We start from the raw sequence: 19,555 nt of genomic DNA, 5'->3' as shown, positions 1-19,555 counted from the left end.
GATATAAAATTGGAAACCAAGAGCGTGCACTAGACTAGGCCTTGCCCACAATGGGACTTCTGAGAGAGTAGTCTGTGCTCACTGTCTCTGTCCCCTCCCACCCTGTTCTCTTCTGAGCTTCCTGAAGGAGTATCAGGCGTCCAACACCCCACTTCACTGCCGCTCTCTCTCAAGGTCACTAAAGACCACCTGTCAAATTCTTGTTCTAGGGTCAGTCCTCCTTCCTCTTAACCTTTCCACAACATTTAGCATTGTTGATTATCTATCCATACATTTATCCATCTATTCAACCAGTCTACCAAATGATAAATATTTAAAAAATATCTATGTCCAACCAACTGTATTAGTTTCTGGGGATGGAGAGATAGATAGATCTTGTCTTCGCTGTCATAGAGCTTACATTCAGGAGAGATAGACATTAAATAACTAATTACAAAATTATTTAGTTACAAACATGATGAGTACCACAGAGAAATACTGGATGCTAATAGAATACTAAAATACAAAACTTGATATATGTACATTTATACACACACACGCACGCACGCACCCATGCACCACATGCAGAATCTAAAGCAAAGCAAAGGTACTTTATAACCCACGGAGGCTTTGGTCCCCAAAGTCCAATGCAGAGTTCAGTTGGATGCTGTGGGGGCCTACTTTGTTTAGGCCAGAGAAGCCTAAACGTCCTACAACTGGACAAGGCAGAGACCTGCTCTGCCTGCCTCTGTCCAAAGTCAGACCTCAGATCTGATCATGGCACCACGTGCCCTCCACTGGGGAAGAAAGAGCCATATGAGAGAAGAGCAAGAGGTCGAGCCCCCAGTGCTTATGTTCTGCTCCAGGCCCTTCTTGGGTGGGAGTGAGGAGGTTGGGGGGATTGGTGGGAAGGAAGGGAGAGAACGTTCGAGGAAACAGACACTCCTTCAGATCTTCTCTTTCCTTGACTCTCGAGGCATCACACTCTCCCAGCCAACCTCCGACCTCCTTCTGCATTCCTCTTTCTCCTCTAGTTTCCCCTTTGGTTTCCATGTGTCCCAGTGCCCTGCTATCATGCCACCTGCTCTCTATGTCCTACCTGGGCGTGTCACCTGCACCCAGGGCTTCAACTACCATCTACCCATTGATGACCTTCAAGACTGTTTTTTTCACCCAGGTAGATTAACTCAGACTTAGCACGTTCTAAACACAATTCGTTCGTCTCTTTCTCACAAACCCAGTCTGCTTCCTCCTATATTTCTTATGAGCACAGTAGAAGGCGATCTATTCAGACTCTCAGGCTCAGAGACTGGCAGTCAGCCTAGACTCCTTATCTCGCCTCCTACTGCTTTCCTTCAGAATTGCTCACGGTTTTACGTACAGTGCCCTGATTTCATCTTTTCACCTTTTTGCTGAATAACTACTTCAGTGCAAAGGCTCTGGGCTTTGGAGTCTGGCAGGTCTAGCTTTGAATCCTGACTTCACTGCTTACTAGCTGTGTGACCTTTGGCAGGTTACTTAACTTCTCTAAGCCTCAGGCCTGTAAAATGGACACGATAATGTCAAATTCATGGTGTTATTTTGAAGATTAGATGAATGATACATTTAAAGTACTGTACATGCTATCTGGCCCATAGTAACAACTCAATAAATGTTCACTCATTATTGATTTTATGATTGCCTCCTATGACTGCTGGGAAAATGTGATCAAATCTATAAAGACCTATGTATCACTGTTGGATGTATTGTAATCACTGAGTAAAGGGTATCACATTCTTTCCTTGTGACCTCCAGTGTTGCCTTCAAAATACACCAGAGTTATCTTTCTAAAAAAAGAAGTCACCATCATCTTCCTGCTTTTAGCTCTCCAAGGCTTGTCGGAGTAAGTCTGCGCTTAGTCTAGCGAGCAGGTCTTCCCAAGTCTGATCCCTTCCTCTCTCTGCAACCTCACTTCCCCTCTTTCCTCCTCCCCAGCACGTTACACGTCTCTGTCGCCACTCTGAATCTGCCACACCCTTTACACTTGCAGGCATTGGACCTGCTGTTCTGTCTTCTGTCTTCCTCACTCTTCAGCCATTCAGCCTTGAAGGTCATGCCCCCCACGAAGCCGGCTTCCCCAGGTCTTCCAGTGAGAGTTGGTGGCTTCTTTCTCTATACCCTGTGGTACTTGTGTGCAACTTTGTTCTGATATTTATCAAGTTGTAATTTTTCTGCTTCTATGTTTGCTCCCTCCGCTAGAAGCCAGGACTTCTGATCATCGTCACAGCCCAGTGCCTGGCATGGGAGGATGCTTGGCATTCGATAATCGTTCAGTTCAGGGTCACTGGTGAATAAAGTGCCCTGGAGTCAGTTCCAAAGAGAACTTCCAGAAATGTTTTCAGTTTTCGGTACTATTAGCATTAGGGCGTAGCCTCCCAAGTCATCTCTTTTAAAGGGGCAGCATGGATATGGATGTTTAATAGCTGATACATTTATAACGAAGTCTTTCCAGCTGATTCATAGACACCTGGAGGGAAAAGCAACCGGATTTTGTTATACTACTCCTTGGGATGGAATAGCTGACATCCCTATAATCAGATCTGGGTCCCTCTGTGCAGAGAGCATGGCACAGCCTGGAGGCAGATAGCATTTTTGAGATGTTATTTGCAGTTGTCATAGTGAATGAGCAAAAAGGAAGAACAAGAAAGGAAACTTTCATGTTTCCTTTCTAATCTCTGCTTGGGTGGCAAAGAGGTCCCGAGTGGGAAGGAAATGTGCTTTACTGGCAACTCAGAGAGAAGGTGGGGGGTGGGATGTTTCCTTTTCCTTCTGGACCAGGGGGTGAGTATCAGAGGGATGTGGGAATGAGCAGAGGAGTCTAGAACTCTAGGGCTTTGAAGGTCAGTGGAGAGAGAAAGGGCCAGGACTATTTGGGGCTTGTTCAAGCTGATAAAAGACTGGTGCCAACATCATCATTATGCTACCCAAGGAGGTGAGTGGATAGGTCTTTGCATCTATCAGGATACCCATGTCCACAACTGGAGTATTTCTTTGATTTCAAATTATCTGTGCTCCGGGGAGAAACACTGATATAGAGACCCAGGGGTGCTTTAGACAGCCATTGGTGATCCTCAGGTGTCTCTCCAGAAGTTTGCCTGTTTTCCTCTCTCTGCCTCCATTTATTCCCACTTATAGTCAGCTGACCTGGGCTTACCCAAGACCAGGTAATGTGTGACGTAGAATCTCGGCAATGCTGCTGAAGGGATGATTTAGTAAAGATATAAAATCTTCCATAGGCAAAGAGAGCAGTAGACTAGGGTCTGTCTAAAGATAGTATTGGTTCTGAGTAGAGGAGAAATTAGTCAACCCTACAGGTGCCTGAGGTGCAGGCTCCCTTTCCCACTTGGAGGCTGAGAAGAGATTTACTAGAAGGGAAGGATGGGAGCTGAGATGAAGAGAGGCATCTTCTGGGGCGGAGACTTATCTTTCTCAGCCTTCTTGATGGGAGTCTTACCTTGGGTTTCCCAGAAAGCAGGGCCTGAGGCAGAGGGCTTATATTTTTTTCACAATAGGGCGTGCTATCCCAGGAAGCAGGAGTGAGGGCTAAGGTGAGTAGAGCAGGGAAGGAAGCAGAGCCAGTGTAAGGACGCCTTGTTGCAGTGGCCTTCACTGAGTGCAAGTATCGCTCCATCGGTGCGACAGCGCCCTGAGAGGTCTTTGTAGGTCTGCCCTTCAAGGGGAAGAAAGATAAGGGGCAGACTTATCTAGTACCTCCTGTCCCCCAGGAGGTGTTAATGCCCCCCCACTTCCAGGTTGCATGTGCTAGGGTGTGCAGCAGGGAAGCCCCAGCATGGGAGACAATGCACGGTCATGGTATCAAAGCCCACACAGGGCTGGAACAAGGAACAGGAGAAGCTGAGAGGTTCTAGAACATCCACAAGGGATGTCTGATTCAATGGGGAAGCTTGAATTTGGGCTGAGGAACATTCCTGTGTGGTGAGGTGATGATTCCCTTCTCCAGAGGTGATGGTTTGGTAACTTCTACCCGCAGGGAATTTTATTCCTTTTGATGTTGGTGTAAGTGAAATTTTTTTTTTTAATTTCCTTTTTGGACTGTTCCTTGCTAGTGGACAGAAATGCAATTGATTTTTGTACATTGACCTTGTATCCTGCAACCTGGCTGAACTCCTTTCTTAGCTTTGTGTGTGTGTGTGTTTGTGTGTGTGTGTGTTTGTGTGTGTGTGTGTGTGTGTGTACGTGAATTCCTTAGGATTCTTTATAGACAAGAGTATGTCAACTGCAAGTAAAAATAGTTTTACTTATCTGCAGGGAATTTATTAAATGGATAAAAAGCTAGATCCTTGCCCCCTTCCCATCTGGACAACTTCCTAGGTGGTTTACTAGGTTCATTGGAAACTGTGTTACCTCTGGAACCGAGGCTCTAATACTGGTTCCCACATTGCCAAATATATTACATGAAATACACACAGAATATATTAAAAAAAGCAGAACAACCTGAAGAAATTAATGGCTTCCTAATAAGTCAGGATTAAATAGCTTCAGTTAAAGGAGCCCTGGAAGTATCCAGGGACCTTGTGGAGCATTTATTTAGTTTACCCTAACGGGTTACTCCTGAGGAATGGTCCCATGTGGTGATGCGTGTCATTTCCCTCTTGGGAACAGCAGTGACCTGGAAATAACGCTCTGGGTGGGATGAGGAAGCCGGAAGCTGATCTCACCTGTGCAGCTGCAGGGAAGATTCAGGGCTCAACTCTGGGCCACTTCCTATCCCACAGGAGTGGAACACCAATGGCATCCAGTGGCCTGTCAGACCAATCACAGGTTGGAATTCTCACCCACACTTAAGCAGGAATCTTTCCTTTTCCTCCAAATCAGGTAATGGGCCAAGCTCACTCATGGTGAAGTTAAATTGGGTGATTGGCCTGGGGTAGCTTGAATTGCTGATTCGGCTTCTGAATCAGAGCATGAATGGTGATCATCAGAGAGACCAGCTGGGCAGATAAACTAAGTCATGCCCTCTAATGTGGTGGCCATTAGGGTTTTTCCAAAGCCCATCAATGCATTTTGTGAGTGGACTCTCTCTTTTTCTATTTTAGAAATAATTATAGAAATTAATGACGTGTCAGTGTTTAATAACACTTGTGTGAGGTGGCAAATAAACCCAAGAAGAATAAACTCCAAGATCGTATATGTGGTAAGTAAAGTGAGCTCCTTTTTCCTGCTAGGGCAGAAATGGTTACCATGGGAATAAGAGTAGGAGGGTCTTGCTTCCGGAAATGCTTCTCAATCTAATAGCTTCCCAATCCCATAGTCCTTTAAAAAAGTGAACAGAATTTTTAAGATATCTGGATAATTTTATTTTACATGTTGTGTTTAGTATATTTGTCATCCTCCAGCGTGTATGTGTGTGGGATGTATTTATATTTGGCATCGTCATTATCGCTTGTTTGCAAGCTCTTGTATTTCACTCCCCCAGAACAAGCCTAGAAGCATCTGCTGCCTCGGTGACAGTTGGCAGTGAGCGGGTCTCAGGTTGTGTTGCCTCCATTGATCGCTGGTCATTTGAGTGCAGGATAGCACTCCCTGGAGATACTCCTCATTTTATGTCACTTCTCAGCATTTATGGATTACTGGGCTGATCAGATTTCATCATCAGATACCTGATAGCAGAGGTTTGCCCTATTTATCTCCCCTGGGGTGAGCAGTGCAGTATTAAAGGGAATAGTAAGAGAGTAGGTTCCAGCACCACAAAAATCTCTCTTGTTTGTTTTAACTGGAGTCACGGTGGGTTCTCTTGTCTTTTCCCCTCACAAAGATATACATAAAAGGACAACGGTTGGACCCCATGGAAACAGTTCATGAGGAGACAGTTAATTTGACCACAGACAACAGGACCCCGGAAGTGTGCCTAGATCTGTACCAGGGCACCAACTACACCATGCACATTTCTACTGCCTCTCCCAGACGCTCTGTGCCAGCCATCATTGGGTTCCAGACAGCTGGTAGGTGGAGGTGAAGTCTCATTTCTTCCTAGAAAATGCTAAGCACAGGATGTGGGGAAATGTGCTTCAGAATCTACTGGTCAGGAGAGTTCACGGTTGCTTTCTGAGATTTGTAGCCGGGGGATTAATTGCTCTAGGGCTCAGAACCAGAGCGGGTCTGGTAGGAGAGATTCCTATCCTATGGTGCCAGGCTGAATGGTCACTGATGTATTGATTCTCAGCTGCGTCCTCTGGTTGACGTGGAAGGTAATAAGGCATTTAAAAGAGGAGAACAGTAGGTGATGATGCAGTCCATTTCAGTTATCCAAGGCAATAGAGGGTAGCCACATGGCTTATCTTTGGTAGGAAACTCAAAAGTCATTCACTCTTGCCTATGGGAAAGGTGGAGCCAGGGAGGCTGACCCAGGAGCTGTGCTCCAGGATGGGAACTGACCCTAGGACTGATTGGGGGTGGGGAACTGAGCTGAGAGTGGGCAGGTGGAGAGGGGGAGGCAGCCCTAGGATGCAGGATGGTAGATGTGGGGTGAAAAGAGGAGTGGACAAGAAGGAGCTTCAAGAAGTCATAATAAGCCCCAAGGCACATAGTTATCACATGGATTTTTTTTTTTTTTATGGTCCAAAGATTTTTTATTTTTATTTATTTTTATTTTTTATTTTTTATTTTTTGCTTTATAACAAATTTAATCAGTTATACATATACATATGTTCCCATATCCCCTCCCTTTTGCGTCTCCCTCCCACCCTCCCTATCCCACCCCTCCAGGCAGTCACAAAGCACCGAGCTGATCTCCCTGTGCTCTGTGGTTGCTTCCCACTAGCTATCTACCTTACGTTTGGTAGTGTATATATGTCCATGCCGCTCTTTCACTTTGTCACAGCTTACCCTTCCCCCTCCCCATATCCTCAAGTCCATTCTCTAGTAGGTCTGTGTCTTTATTCCTGTCTTACCCCTATGTTCTTCATGACATTTTTTTTTCTTAAATTCCATATATATGTATCACATGGATTTTTATATCATCATGACAATTATGGTAAGTTTTTTTTTTTTTCATAATTCTGGTTGTAGGGTGTCAGGACTAATTAAACTCCTAATAAGCAAACCTTGAAAAGCCACTGGTGTCATTTATTATTTTGGATGAGTTGAGGTAGTTCTCAACTAGCTATTTGATGTCCTAATTAAGAAAACTCAACCTTTAGGTGTTGCTGCCACTAGGAACTGGGAAGTAACATGGATGTGGCAGAAATAATTGAAGTCTGCCAGTCTTAACAATATCAAGCCAACTATGAAATTATACAAAATAGGTCTCAGGGTACTTGTATATAAATAAAACAAAATGATTTATTTCTAAGTAAATACTAGGTAGGGAAAGATATTGTCAGATTAATATAGTAACTAGAGAAAGTTGTTCAAAGTTAAAAATAAACTACTGTGGATTTATTAGGAATATGTCTTCTTTAAAAGAGTATCCCAGGACTCCAAACTCATCTGTCTCTGTTCAGTCAGAATGACAGCTTACTGTTCAGTGTCAGCTGTTTTTACTAATATCCTCTTCAACCTCTTCAAGTTAATTTCCACTGAGAAAAGCATGGCCTTTTGGGTCAGACATACCTGGATTTGCATCTTAACTCTGCTGCTTAAAAGTTGGGTGACCATGGCTGAGTTTTTTAATGTCGCCAGACCTCCTTCCTCTGTCTGAAATGTTAAGTGGAATTGGATTAAATTTGCAAATTAATCTAGTGAGAATTGGGATTTATATTGAATTATTCCAACTGGGAACAAGGTACGTTTCTACATTTACTCCATATCTACTCAAATTTTGTCTTTGCTGTTTCCTTATGCACTCTTGTGAAGGTCTGTCATTCCCTCCTCTATATCCTGCACATTTAGCCATCTGATTTCATTATTAGCGTTATGCTAGTTCTCTTTAAATGAATTGGGAAGTTTTCCATATTTTTTATACCTTGGAAAAGTTTATACCACTTTAGAATTATCCCCTTCCCTTAAAGTTGGACACGTTGCTCTTAATATTATTTAAGTTTCACCCCTTTGGGAGATGATTCTTTGATAACTTTGTCAGTTTCTTCTATGCTTTTGGGGGTCTGTTTATGTTTCTTACATTTTCTTGAGTCAATTTTTATAATTTGTAGTTTCCTAAGAAACGTCCATTTAGCTGTGATTTTAAATATATTGGCAGATATATTGGCAGAATGTCACATGGAATATTTGTTTACAACTCCTCTGGGGTTACAGATTATATAACGCCAGGTTATTTCGATTTGTAGTTTTGTGTTTCTCTCTTTTTAACACTTGATCTGCTTCGCTTGGGTTGTCTGTTTTATTACTGTTGTTTTCCCCCAAAGAGTAATCTCTTGGGTTTTTAAATTGTTTTTCTTTCTCTGGCTTATTAATTTTTCCCCTTATATATTTTTTTTATTATTTCCTTCTCCCTGATTCTCTTAACTTCGTTATATTGTCCTATTACTAAATTCTTGAGTTGAATGCATAGTTCAACTTATTTCCATTATTTTCTGTTTGATAATAAAAGCCTTCAGTGCTTCTTTCTCCCTTCTGGATTTGAGCTTTGGCAGAATTCTTTAGGCATTTATACATGTTCTCTTTATCTTTACTTTCAAGACATGGTATAATTGCTATTCTGATTTTCCCTTGATCGAAGAATTATTTATGAGGGTGTTAATATATGTTCTCTTTATTTTTACTTTCGAAGCATTATATACTTGCTATTTTTTATTTATATATTTATTTATTTTTTTGGCTGCATTGGGTCTTTGTTGCTGCATGTGGACTTTCTCTAGTTGTGGCCAGCAGGGGCTACTCTTTGTTGCAGTGCGTAGGCTTCTCATTGCGGTGGCTTCTCTTGCTGTGGAGCATGGGCTCTAGGCGCATGGGCTTCAGTAGTTGTGGCACACAGGGGCTTAGTTGCTCTGCAGCATGTGGGATCTTCCTGGACCAGGGCTTGAACCTGTGTCCCCTGCATTGGCAGTCAGATTCTTAACCACTGCGCCACCAGGGAAGTCCCTACTTGCTAGTTTGATTTCCTCATTGATTGAAGGATTAATTACGTGTGTTATCAAGTGGTAGGTTTAAAATATTTTTAACATTTACACTTTGTTGTTGATTTCTAGGTTTTTTTTTTACATTTTAGTATTCTTTGTGGGGAATTTATCAACATTTTCTTGGGGCTTACTATTTGGCAAAGTTTTGTGATAATAGGTAGAGTGTTTGCTTGTAAGGTAGGATCTAGTCTTAAATCAGCTCTAGTAGTAAGGTTTTTCAGGACTTCTGTTTTTGTTGTTGTTACTTTGCTTACTTGGATTGCCATTCTTCTTAGTTTCTCTTAGAAATTCTAATTGTTTTGTTTCACACATTTTGATGTTACGATATTTATGTTCGTGATTGATATCTTAACTGTAGATTCTAACTTCCACTATTAAGAAGTGGCTCACTTTAGCCTATTTAATTTTTTTTTGCCCCGATTTTCTTGATTTCTTTGTGCTCTGTTTACATGATATGCCTTTGCCCTGCTTTTGTTCTTCTTAAAAGCTATCTGGATAACATTGCTATAGAGGTACTCTAGGAGACAGCATATGTTGCAAACCTTTTTGAGAAAAATAGTAGTTAAGCAATTTACATTAGTATTGTTTGTGATATGGTTTTCCTTTCTTCTGTCATCTTAATTTTTTCTCTTTTTTATGCTATGTTGTTATGTCCATTGTTTTCTCTTTTTGGTGCACGGATTTTCTTTTTTCAGTGATTCAGACAGTATAGATTTTGCTTTTATTCTATATTACACATTAAAAAACAAAAATAAAAAAATACTATTTGAATGTGTATTTATCTTATTGCCTGTGTTGACTGAAATAATGTTAACTTCTCCCCCAGTAAGATAAGGAAGTTAGCATTCTTTACTTCCTTTTATTCCTTCCCCTTTTGCTTCCCTTATGTTATTGGTTTAATACAGCATTTTATTGCCAGCTTCTTATTTTTAATTATTTTTAACATGTACTACATTTTTAAAGGATTCATTTTTATATTAATTTATAGCAATATTCATAACAATTATTTAAATAGGTATGTGTTTTAATAGTTTCAGTGTTTACTACCAGTCCTTTCATACCAACGCATCTCTGTCTTTCTCTGTATTTTTATTTCTCTCTCTGCACAGTGATTTCTATCTTCTTACTGAGGAATGGGATACTTTCTGAGCCCAGGATTATCTGAGAATATCCTTTTGTTGTCTTCACAAGTGAATAGGAAATTGATTGAAGATAAAATTCTTGGGCCAAACTCTTTGTTGTCAGAATTCTGGTGGCATTTCACATTGGCTTTGGGAATTTAAAGTTTTGAAAGAGGAATTTGAAGGTGTGATTAAAAAAAAAATCCTATGTAGACAATCTGATTTTTCAGCCTGGATATCATAGAAGCTTTCTTTATGTGTGAAGTTCAAGACTTTAATCATTTACTCATGCACATGGTAAATGTTTATTAACCACTTACTATGTGTTTGACATTGTTCTAGGCATCGGGAATTCAATAGTGAATGAGACAGGAGTCCTTTCTTTCATGAAATTTCAGTCATGGGTTATATACATGTTAATGTTTTTCACAAAGTTTTCCTAGTACCCTGTGAGATTTTGGATCTTCAAATTTCAATCTATCTACACATTAGGAATATTTTCTTTCATTAAATCTCTGATTATTGTTTTTGTTTGTTTGTTTTAGCTCTTCAAATACTCCTATGTGGAATTCCTTGTCTGTCTGCATTGGTCTTCTATTTTCTCTTTTTTTATATCCGTGCCTTTTTCCTTTGCCTTCTGTGAGTACTTAGCAAGTTTGTTCTCTATATGCATATATGCATATATGTATTGACATTTCTTTTTTTAAAAGATTAATTAATTAGTTAATTAATTTTTGGCTGCGTTGGGTCCTCATTGCTTCATGCAGGCTTCCTCTAGTTGCGGCGAGTGGGAGCTACTCTTTGTTGCGGTGCCTGGGCTTCTCATTGCGGTGGCTTCTCTTGTTGCAGAGCATGGGCTCTAGGTGCGTGGGCTTCAGTAGTTGTGACACACAGGCTCAGTAGTTGTGGCTCACGGTCTCTAGAGCTCAGGCTTGTGTAGTTGTGGTACACAGGGGCTTAGTTGCTCCATGGCATGTGGGATCTTCCCGGACCAGGGCTTGAACCTTTGTCCCCTGCATTGGCAGGTGGATTCTTAACCACTGCGCCACCAGGGAAGTCCCTGCATTGACATTTCTGATGCACTTTAAATTCTGTTGTTGCACTTTCATTTCTTTTTGTTTTTTGTCTCTTCTAGTTCCCTTTTTATTTCTGCCTCTCTCAACCAGCTTCCTCTCTGCTATCACATTCTCTTACATCTCATCCTTAATCTGTTTGAATCATCTTTAAAATTTTTTTACTGAAAGTACAGAACAGATGTTGCTGAATTTTACCATTATTTTGCTCACTATTTTTTTCAGCAGTGTTCATTCTTTGCCTTCTAGGCGCGACCTCCCTCTTTTTCTTTGTAAAATCATTTCATGGGCTTCCCCCCCCTTCTATATTATTTATCCATGGAAGATAAAAGTTTTATTTAGGTTTGATATTTCCCTCATAATAAAATGGATGGCATTCCCTTTGATCTTACTTTTTATTGGATAATATTGGTATGCTTATCTCAGATCTCATCTTGAAAGATTTACTGCTGGTTGGATGATCCAGTATCCTTTGGAGAGCAGCTGTGAGAAAACCTACTGCCCCGAGTTTTATTTCTGAGCACTTTGCTATCTTGAGTGGTGAAGCTGTAGCTCTTGGGCCAGCTCAGCATTGCCTGGCTTCATTATGGTGCTATAGCCTACAGAGGCAGGAGGGAACCAAGTCTCTCCTTTTGCCAACCCAGGCTGTCTGTCAGGTGGAACCTCCAGGTCCCTAGGCCTCCCCTTAGAAGTCCTTCCCTGTTACTGATCTCCATTGTGCTAAGGAAAGGCTATTATTATTAGAAGTAGAAATAGTGATAACAGAGTATATAACCCTGGGTGCCTATCAGAATTGCCTGGTGAAGTAAAAAAAAAAAAACAAAAAAACCCACAGGTGTCCAAGCTTTACTTTAGATCTGCCATGTCTGAGTGAGGCTGATGTGCATTTAGGATTGGGAACCTCCAGGGTAAATGGCTCCAGCTGGAGCAGTCCTGTGGCCTATCCTTGCTTCCAGCCCCTACCTCTATGGGCACCACTCCTCCCCTATTCCTTCTTTTGAGATTTTGGAACCGTGGTCCTTTGCTTGGAAGGCATGTTGATTAGAGCTCTCAGCATCTTTCTTTACCTAGTCTCTTCCACATTGTGCTAAGCAGAAATATCTTCATGTTTCTGCCTTATGGATGGCAGTCAATCCTTCTTTCCAGCCCAGATGCAAATTTTGACCCATTTTCACTATTCTCAGTCACTTCTGTCAGGGTTGGAGGTGGGAAGTGGGAGCCAGATGCTTTTGTTTTCAGACTATAATGGCTATAAGTGGGAAAATCATATTGAGATGGGAATTCTGCAGACAATACTTCTGCTTTATGCTCTGTTTGTGTACAGACATATACTATATGTGGTATTTCTCACATACATATATTTGGTATACCTCAAAATCATGTGCGTACATGGGGAAATTTTTGTTTCTGGTGTCCTTATGAAATCTTGAAAATGAAAGCTATGAAGATAACGGAGAGCACATTGTGATAGGTCTTCAAATTCTCTCTCATAACCATATTTTACATTTTCCAGCTATAGCTAACCAAGAATATTTTCTCCCACAGCTAATTGCCTGGTGCTGCCTATGTCAGTGATATTTAAAATGCTGTGGACAATTCCAATTTTGAGTAGAATAATTTATTGTTATCATTATTACTTCTTAGGTAACAAAGACTCCCGTGGGAGAAATATAACTATCTTATAGTAATAAAAAGCTTCTCTCTGTAGACATTTAACTTTTTCTCACTTGTAGAAAATGTACAGACCTGTTTGTTAGGAAATTTGCTTTTCCTTGAAAATTAGCCATGGTACTACTAGACTCTCTGTGGGTTCTTTAATTCATTAGTAACAAATTTTTTCTTCTTCTTCTTCTTTTTTTTCATTTCCTGCATTAAGGAAATAGAACATCGAAGGAATGAATTAGGCTGCAGGAGGCATGAAATGCCTTTTTTTCTATATAGCGATGCAAATATATCAGCTCTCTGATTATTTCATTGCCTCATCTGAGTAGCTCTTGAAATACTGTCTGCTGTGAGAATAAACATCTTGCCTGGTCATCTACTTTCTGGTCATCTTCTAGGTTGGAAACACCTGCTCTGAGAGTTCTAATCCCTGACCTTTGACTTTTATTCAGCTTTTTCCTTATTCTCAGACTTTCTGGCTATTGATATACTTACCTTCATGACATTTTACTTATGGACCATCCAAGTGATAGAATGAACTCTCTAAAAATCTCACAGCCTTGTGAGTTTACAACGGTTTTAAAATATGCATTATTTCATTTGATTCAACAGCCTATGATATAAGAAAAGCAAACGTGATTACTTGATTCCACAAATAAGGAAACTGAGGTTCAGAGGGGTTAGGTGACTTAGCTAAGATCACGCAATTAAGAAGTTGTAGAGCTAGGACTTGAAGCCAGATTTGATGCTTCTGCTGTTAAACACTGTTGGCTCTCGGAGTTTCAGTTGTCCTTGGCCATGGTATGTTTTGCTAAGAAGATGTAACCTTTCCCTGTGTTCTTTCTTATCTTTTAGGTGATGATCTCTTAGAAGATGACAGGATTTTCAATATTTCAATACTTAATGAAGCTTGTTTGAAATTGAACAGGCATTCTAGGAAAGTTGGAGCAGAACGAATGTACCAAGTAAGAAGATCTCTTATGCTATTCGTTAATGAATTGTGTCACTTAAAAATTTGGGTGCTCTCCAAGTGGGGATCCAGAGTATTTAAAAACACTAATGGAATGAACTTCTAGACTGTTTGATTTTTGTTTCTAGAGATGGATATGAGATGGCTGCAAGTGAGGGACTAAATTGAAGGAAGACACTATTGGGTGATTTGCTCTCATTTTCTCTGTCTGGTATTTCACATGTATTATATTTTATTTTGGTTCATTTATAGTTGCAGCTTATTTTGTCAACAAATTCACACTCAGATGTGGGTTTTTAAGAAACTTATTGCAGGGCTCTTGGTCCTCACTTAACTTGAATTTATAAACATCACAAATCTCAAGTAAAATTATAAGTATATTCAGGCAGAAACTGAAATTTATTATTTTTGTATCATTTTTAGTGCCTAGCAAATCATCTGGCAAAGAGTAGACTAAGTAAGTATTAAATTAGAATTAATTCATTAACCATTTACCAAAAGAATATCATGTATTAGGACCTGGAAGTTCTATTCGAACTAATATAAACATACAAGTAAACAGACAACTACAATATGGTGTAATGAGAGCTTTGATAAAAAGTAAATAGATGGAATAGGAGTCTGTATGTATGTGTATATATGTCCGGGTACAATTTTTTAAAAAATATATTTATTTGGCTGCGCTGAGTCTTAGTTGCAGCATGCAGGATCTAGTTCCCTGACCAGGGATCAAAGCTAGGCCCCCTGCATTGGGAGCGCGGAGTCTTAACCACTGGACCACCAGGGAAGTCCCCATGTCCAGGTACAATTTTTTTAACAAGAAGCAAAAACATTGCAGAGTCATAAACAGTAAGTAGGAATTAACCAGATAAAAGATGTTGGATGAGGTGAAGAAGGGCAGTGTGGGCAAGTTGAGTAGCTTATTGGATAATTGAGAATGTGGCTTTCTTGGGGAACAGAGAAAGCAAGGGGGAGTAGGAGGAGATGAGGCAAAAATCTGAATAGTGATCATCCCTGTCTCCTGTACTTTTAAGCTTGGATCTTATTTTTTATGTCTGTATGGAGGCACTGAAGGATTTTAAGCAGGTGAGTGAAATATTCAAATTTTAATATTGGAAAGAACACTGGACCTAGAAATATATTCAGGTACCTAAATAACTTAATATAAAACAAAGATGATTTTTCGAATGGGTACAGAAATAAATGGTTCTGGGTCAACTGGTTAACTACTTGGTTAAGAAGATAAATGATTCTCACTTCATGTCCTGCACTAAAATGATTAAAGAGTTCAATTGAAAAAAAATTGCTATTTTTTAATATGTTAGACAAAGGTTAATTTAAGTAACATGTGAAACACTCTTAACAAATCCATTGGAAGGAAGTGAACATTCAAAGGCAGTTTGTAAAAGAGAATATAGATACTGCCAAAACACACATGAATACACACATGAAAAAAAATTTTAAATCATGAGATACCATGATTTTTCTGTAAACCTGGAGAAAGTATTACTACACACAGCTGTGGGCCCTTAAAGTGGCATGACTTTTCTGGAAGAGTTATTTGTTAGGATCCATAAACTTCCACAAGTATACTATAATTAATTATTCAAACATATACAGAAAGATTAAACTGTTCTCTGAAGCTTTATTTATAATATGGGAAGTTGGAAACAAATGTCCATCAATAGGGATTTGATTAAATAAATAATCATACATTTATTGGATAGAACACTATGCAGACACGAAATACCTTCTGCTTCCCACTGGACAACATTTGTTGCTGTGGACCAATATTCCCATTGAAATGGTCTCTTTTTCTCCTGTTGGTCTGAACCTTCTCAGTCTCTTTCACAATTTAAATCTGATTACCCCCAAGGTTGTGCCTTCCCTGTTCTCTTGTCATTCTATACCCGTCTTCGGTTGTCTTACCCATTCTCCTGACCTCCTTGACCATCTCCATGCTGAAGACTCCTAAATCGATTTCTTTAGGGCTAATCTGCTCTCTGAGCTCTGGGCCCTGTACCCCGCAAAAGGCTCCTGTGCTCCCTTTAGCACTGTGTCTTCACATAGGTGACTCTCCTACCTGCAAAGCCTTTCCCTCCTTTACCTGGATAACTCCTGCTCGTCCTTCAGTGCTCAGCTCAGTCATCTCCCTGGTGGGAGGCCTTCATTGACCTCCTCCCCCAAATGCTGTCCCTGCTCTGAATTGTTTTTCCTACCCTTACTTTTCACATCACCAACTCACCTGGTTAATGCTAATTTCTCTTTCGGTCCACAATTAAGATGAAGAAGCCTTCCCTGATTCCCCAAAGAGGAGGGTCAGGTGTCCCTCCTGGGTACTCCTCCAGCTTCATGTATTATAAAACTTATCCCTGGGTATTTTATTTGCCTAGATACTTACCTGTGAGTTCCTTGAGGTTAGGACCTGTATCTTATTTACTATTGTATAACCAACACTGTATACTCTGGCTGGCAAATAATAGGCAGTCTGTCTATTTATAGAATGAATTAATGATAGAGAAAAACTTTCTAATATGTTGTTAAGTAAAAGGACTATATTATAAAATTGTACAGACAGTGTGATCCGAAGTTTGTTAACTAGAAAGTAATTTTTTGTTTATAGACTGAACTACATGTAGTTTAGAATGAGACTGACTTTGTATAGAAATGCAGCCTCCATAGTTGTGAGGTTTTTCTCCAGCAGAGGGCAGCAGTCTGAATGCCGAAGTGGTGAAGTGAAACATCTGGATTGGCCCAGAGCTTTGAGTTTTCAAGAATGGGTGAAATTGAGAACAAAGTGGCAAGGGTGTTGAGGGTATCAGGCAAAGAGAATGGTGGAAGTGATAGACAATGGTATCCGAGATAGGTGGGAAGATGAGGATGGGGGTGTTAAAATATTGGTAGAAAATCTTGAGTGAGGAAATCTTGGGGGATTTCCTGAGAGAGATCAGACTGAGTGGGGATGAGTGGTCCAGAAGAACAAGGAATTGTGAGATCTTGGTGGAGCAGCTCAGAAGATGACAGTCAAGGATGTGGCGGTGGATGTGGGTAGCTGAAGCAGAGTGGAGGAACTTCACAGCACTGAACTCAAGCAACTCTGAGGCCAAGTTTTGATGGCTTACCTATAAGGACCTTTATGTTACCCAAGAGAATGCTAGGAACTGGGGGAGAGAGGAATCTCCCAAATGAGCCAGGGTCTTGGATGTCTGTGGAAGAATGACAGTGATGAGGAAGGGTAGAGGGTGGAATAGCCAATGACACGAGCATCAAAGGAAACACTAAAAACATGTACATCCAGCTAAAACACATTGATTGATCAAGGGCTGATCATATTACTTCTGGGACCTTCACATGTTTTTTTTTTTTTTCTCTTATAAATCCCTATATTATACATACATCTTGAGTTGGCAGTGGTTAGAGCATTATTGGGTTACCAGTGTGTGTGATGACTCTGTGGACCAAGAACTGGTTTACAGAACTCTAATAGGAAGCCTCCAGTGAAGTACCATGACTCAGTTGCTTTGAATGCATAATTTGGGGTAGTCCTCATACAGTGTAAAAAGTCTGTTCCATGAGGCTTGTCTATGGATGCCTTATGAATGAAAAAAAATGAAAAGAATTTTGCCCAGTAACTCCAGTACTGTCTCCTTCACCTGGGAAGGCTCAAGGGGTTACTTTAGAATAGCCTGACATTTTGTCCATCTGAGATGTAGTTATGCATTTTAAGCTTAGGTTGAGAGGAAGGTTGAATAGGGCACATAGGGTAGCTTTGTAAAGTTCTTGTCCAGTTTAGCCTGCTATTGTATTAAAAATAATTCTGTGTGGGTGAGGACAAGTAGAAGGAACCTTCCTGCTTTCTTTCCATTTTGCTTATAGTCTAGACATCTGCAAGCCAAATGAATTTAATGCATCACTTTCTTTTAATCTCACCACAGTTTAAAGTTCTAGGTCAAAGGCGGTATCTGAATAATTTTTATCACGCAACATCATTTAACTTCACAACGAGGGAACAAACCGCAGTGGTGTGTTTAGATCTGTATCCAGCAACTGAGTACACAGTGAATGTCACCCTCCTGGGATCTCCTGAGCAGCACTCAGTGCAAATAACAATAACAACCGCACCAGCAGGTGGGTGTAGTTGTCTTTCTGTTTGGTATCTCAAGACAACAAGTTAAATATGTGTATTGAACTGTACAACATGGGGCAGAACGATAGCCTCAGAGTCAAGAGACCTGGGTTCTAGTTCTAACAAACTACCAATGTTCTCTGGGGCACAGTGTCCCTGAATCTTACCACCTCTCCCCTTTCCCACTTGGGTTCTGGCTCAGAGACGGTACAGACCAGGAGTGGACTGCTTTACTCAGGAATTCCTAGGAGTGATGGATTGAGAATACTGTAAGGCTTCCTATCTCTCACCTCAAATTTAAGACAGCTGAACCCTAAGGGTAGTCATTATGGGCAACTAGAACTAACTTCCAGGAGATCAGAAATGTGAGCTGCAGTGTGTTGGACATGGGTAGGACAAGGAGGCCTCCTGACGGCGCCGTACGAGTACATTAATCCGACGCAGAGAACAGTGGCCTAAAGCAGGTCAGGCTCCTTCTCCTGTAGCTTGCAAGGAAGCCCAATAGAGGCGGCTGTGTCAACTCCACAGCCCTCCCTGGTGGGGAGGGATGCAGAAGTCTCTACCATTTCTTTTGTTCTTTCATCAGTTGGGTTGCTTTTTTTAAAAAAAATATTTATTTATTTATTTGGTTGTGCTGGGTCTTAGTTGTGGCTCGCGGCCTCCTTAGTTGTGGCATGCGAACTCTTAGTTGCCGCATGCCTGTGGGATCTAGCTCCCTGACCAGGGATGGAACCTGGGCCCCCTGCATTGGGAACGCAGCGTCTTAACCACTGTGCCACCAGGGAAGTCCCTCATCAGTTGGGTTTAACGGACAAATTTATGGGCAACCATTGAAAGAAAACAGTAGAATAAGATAGGTCTCGCTCCTACCTTCCTGAGGCCTTTATCCTGTTCACCGACTGATCTTTGTGGGTCAGTAGTGGGCACGCTGGTCTTTGTACTTGGAAGGCTCTGAAATGCAGTAGACACAGATGAGGGCCACGCAGCACCGGAGGCCGAAAATTCACTCTTTATTATATTTTTCATCTCAAATTGTGCCTTGTATCAGCAGAGGTTGCACGCTGAAGACCTCCTGACAGCATAAACCTAGCCCCCACATACATTTCTGGCTACAGAATAATGCTCACAACTTGAATATGCATTTCCTCCAATTATTAAATCCTCAGAGAAATTAAAGTCTAAAAATAACACCCACCTCTCCCTGTAAATTAACGTGTAAAGGCACTCAAGTCTCAGGTTCTTTCCTCCCCAGTGCCTTCTCTGCTAAGCCTCCATTAGAGTGGCCTCCCTGAGACAGGGAGTGTGTTCTAGCTGTTACATCCTATAAATCTTTTTTTTTTTTTGTAGTAGTAGATGTTACTTCTTAGGTACCTCCAAAGTTGAATTAATCTTATTCCAAGTTTCATTGTCCCATTTTTCAACATGAGTCCCAGAGATACAAAACTTAGAAAAACGAAGTTACGTGATAGTTATACAGCACTGTGAATGTACTAAATATCACTGAATTGTATACTTTAAAGTGGTTAATTTTATGTTGTGTGAATTTC

At 40.7% G+C, this 19,555-nt stretch overlaps 1 protein-coding gene across 1 annotated transcript in view; it reads left to right on the top strand.

Annotated features, from left to right (window-relative positions):
* The window catches only part of SUSD1 (sushi domain containing 1), a gene marked incomplete at its 5' end in the record, with an annotated part of 113,328 nt that overhangs the window by 43,838 nt on the left and 49,935 nt on the right, over nucleotides 1-19,555 (top strand). Inside the window, 4 exons of the mRNA XM_079706884.1 lie at nucleotides 5,076-5,173; nucleotides 5,795-5,981; nucleotides 13,768-13,877; nucleotides 17,818-18,010. Coding sequence (XP_079563010.1) covers nucleotides 5,076-5,173; nucleotides 5,795-5,981; nucleotides 13,768-13,877; nucleotides 17,818-18,010 — 588 coding nt within the window. The remainder of the gene's footprint in view (nucleotides 1-5,075; nucleotides 5,174-5,794; nucleotides 5,982-13,767; nucleotides 13,878-17,817; nucleotides 18,011-19,555) is intronic.

The sequence above is a fragment of the Hyperoodon ampullatus genome, assembly GCF_949752795.1.
Source record: "Hyperoodon ampullatus genome assembly, chromosome: 6".
Classification (NCBI taxonomy): Eukaryota; Metazoa; Chordata; class Mammalia; order Artiodactyla; family Ziphiidae; genus Hyperoodon; species Hyperoodon ampullatus.
Note: the sequence above shows the minus strand (reverse complement) of the source record. Positions and strands in the feature narration are given on the sequence as shown.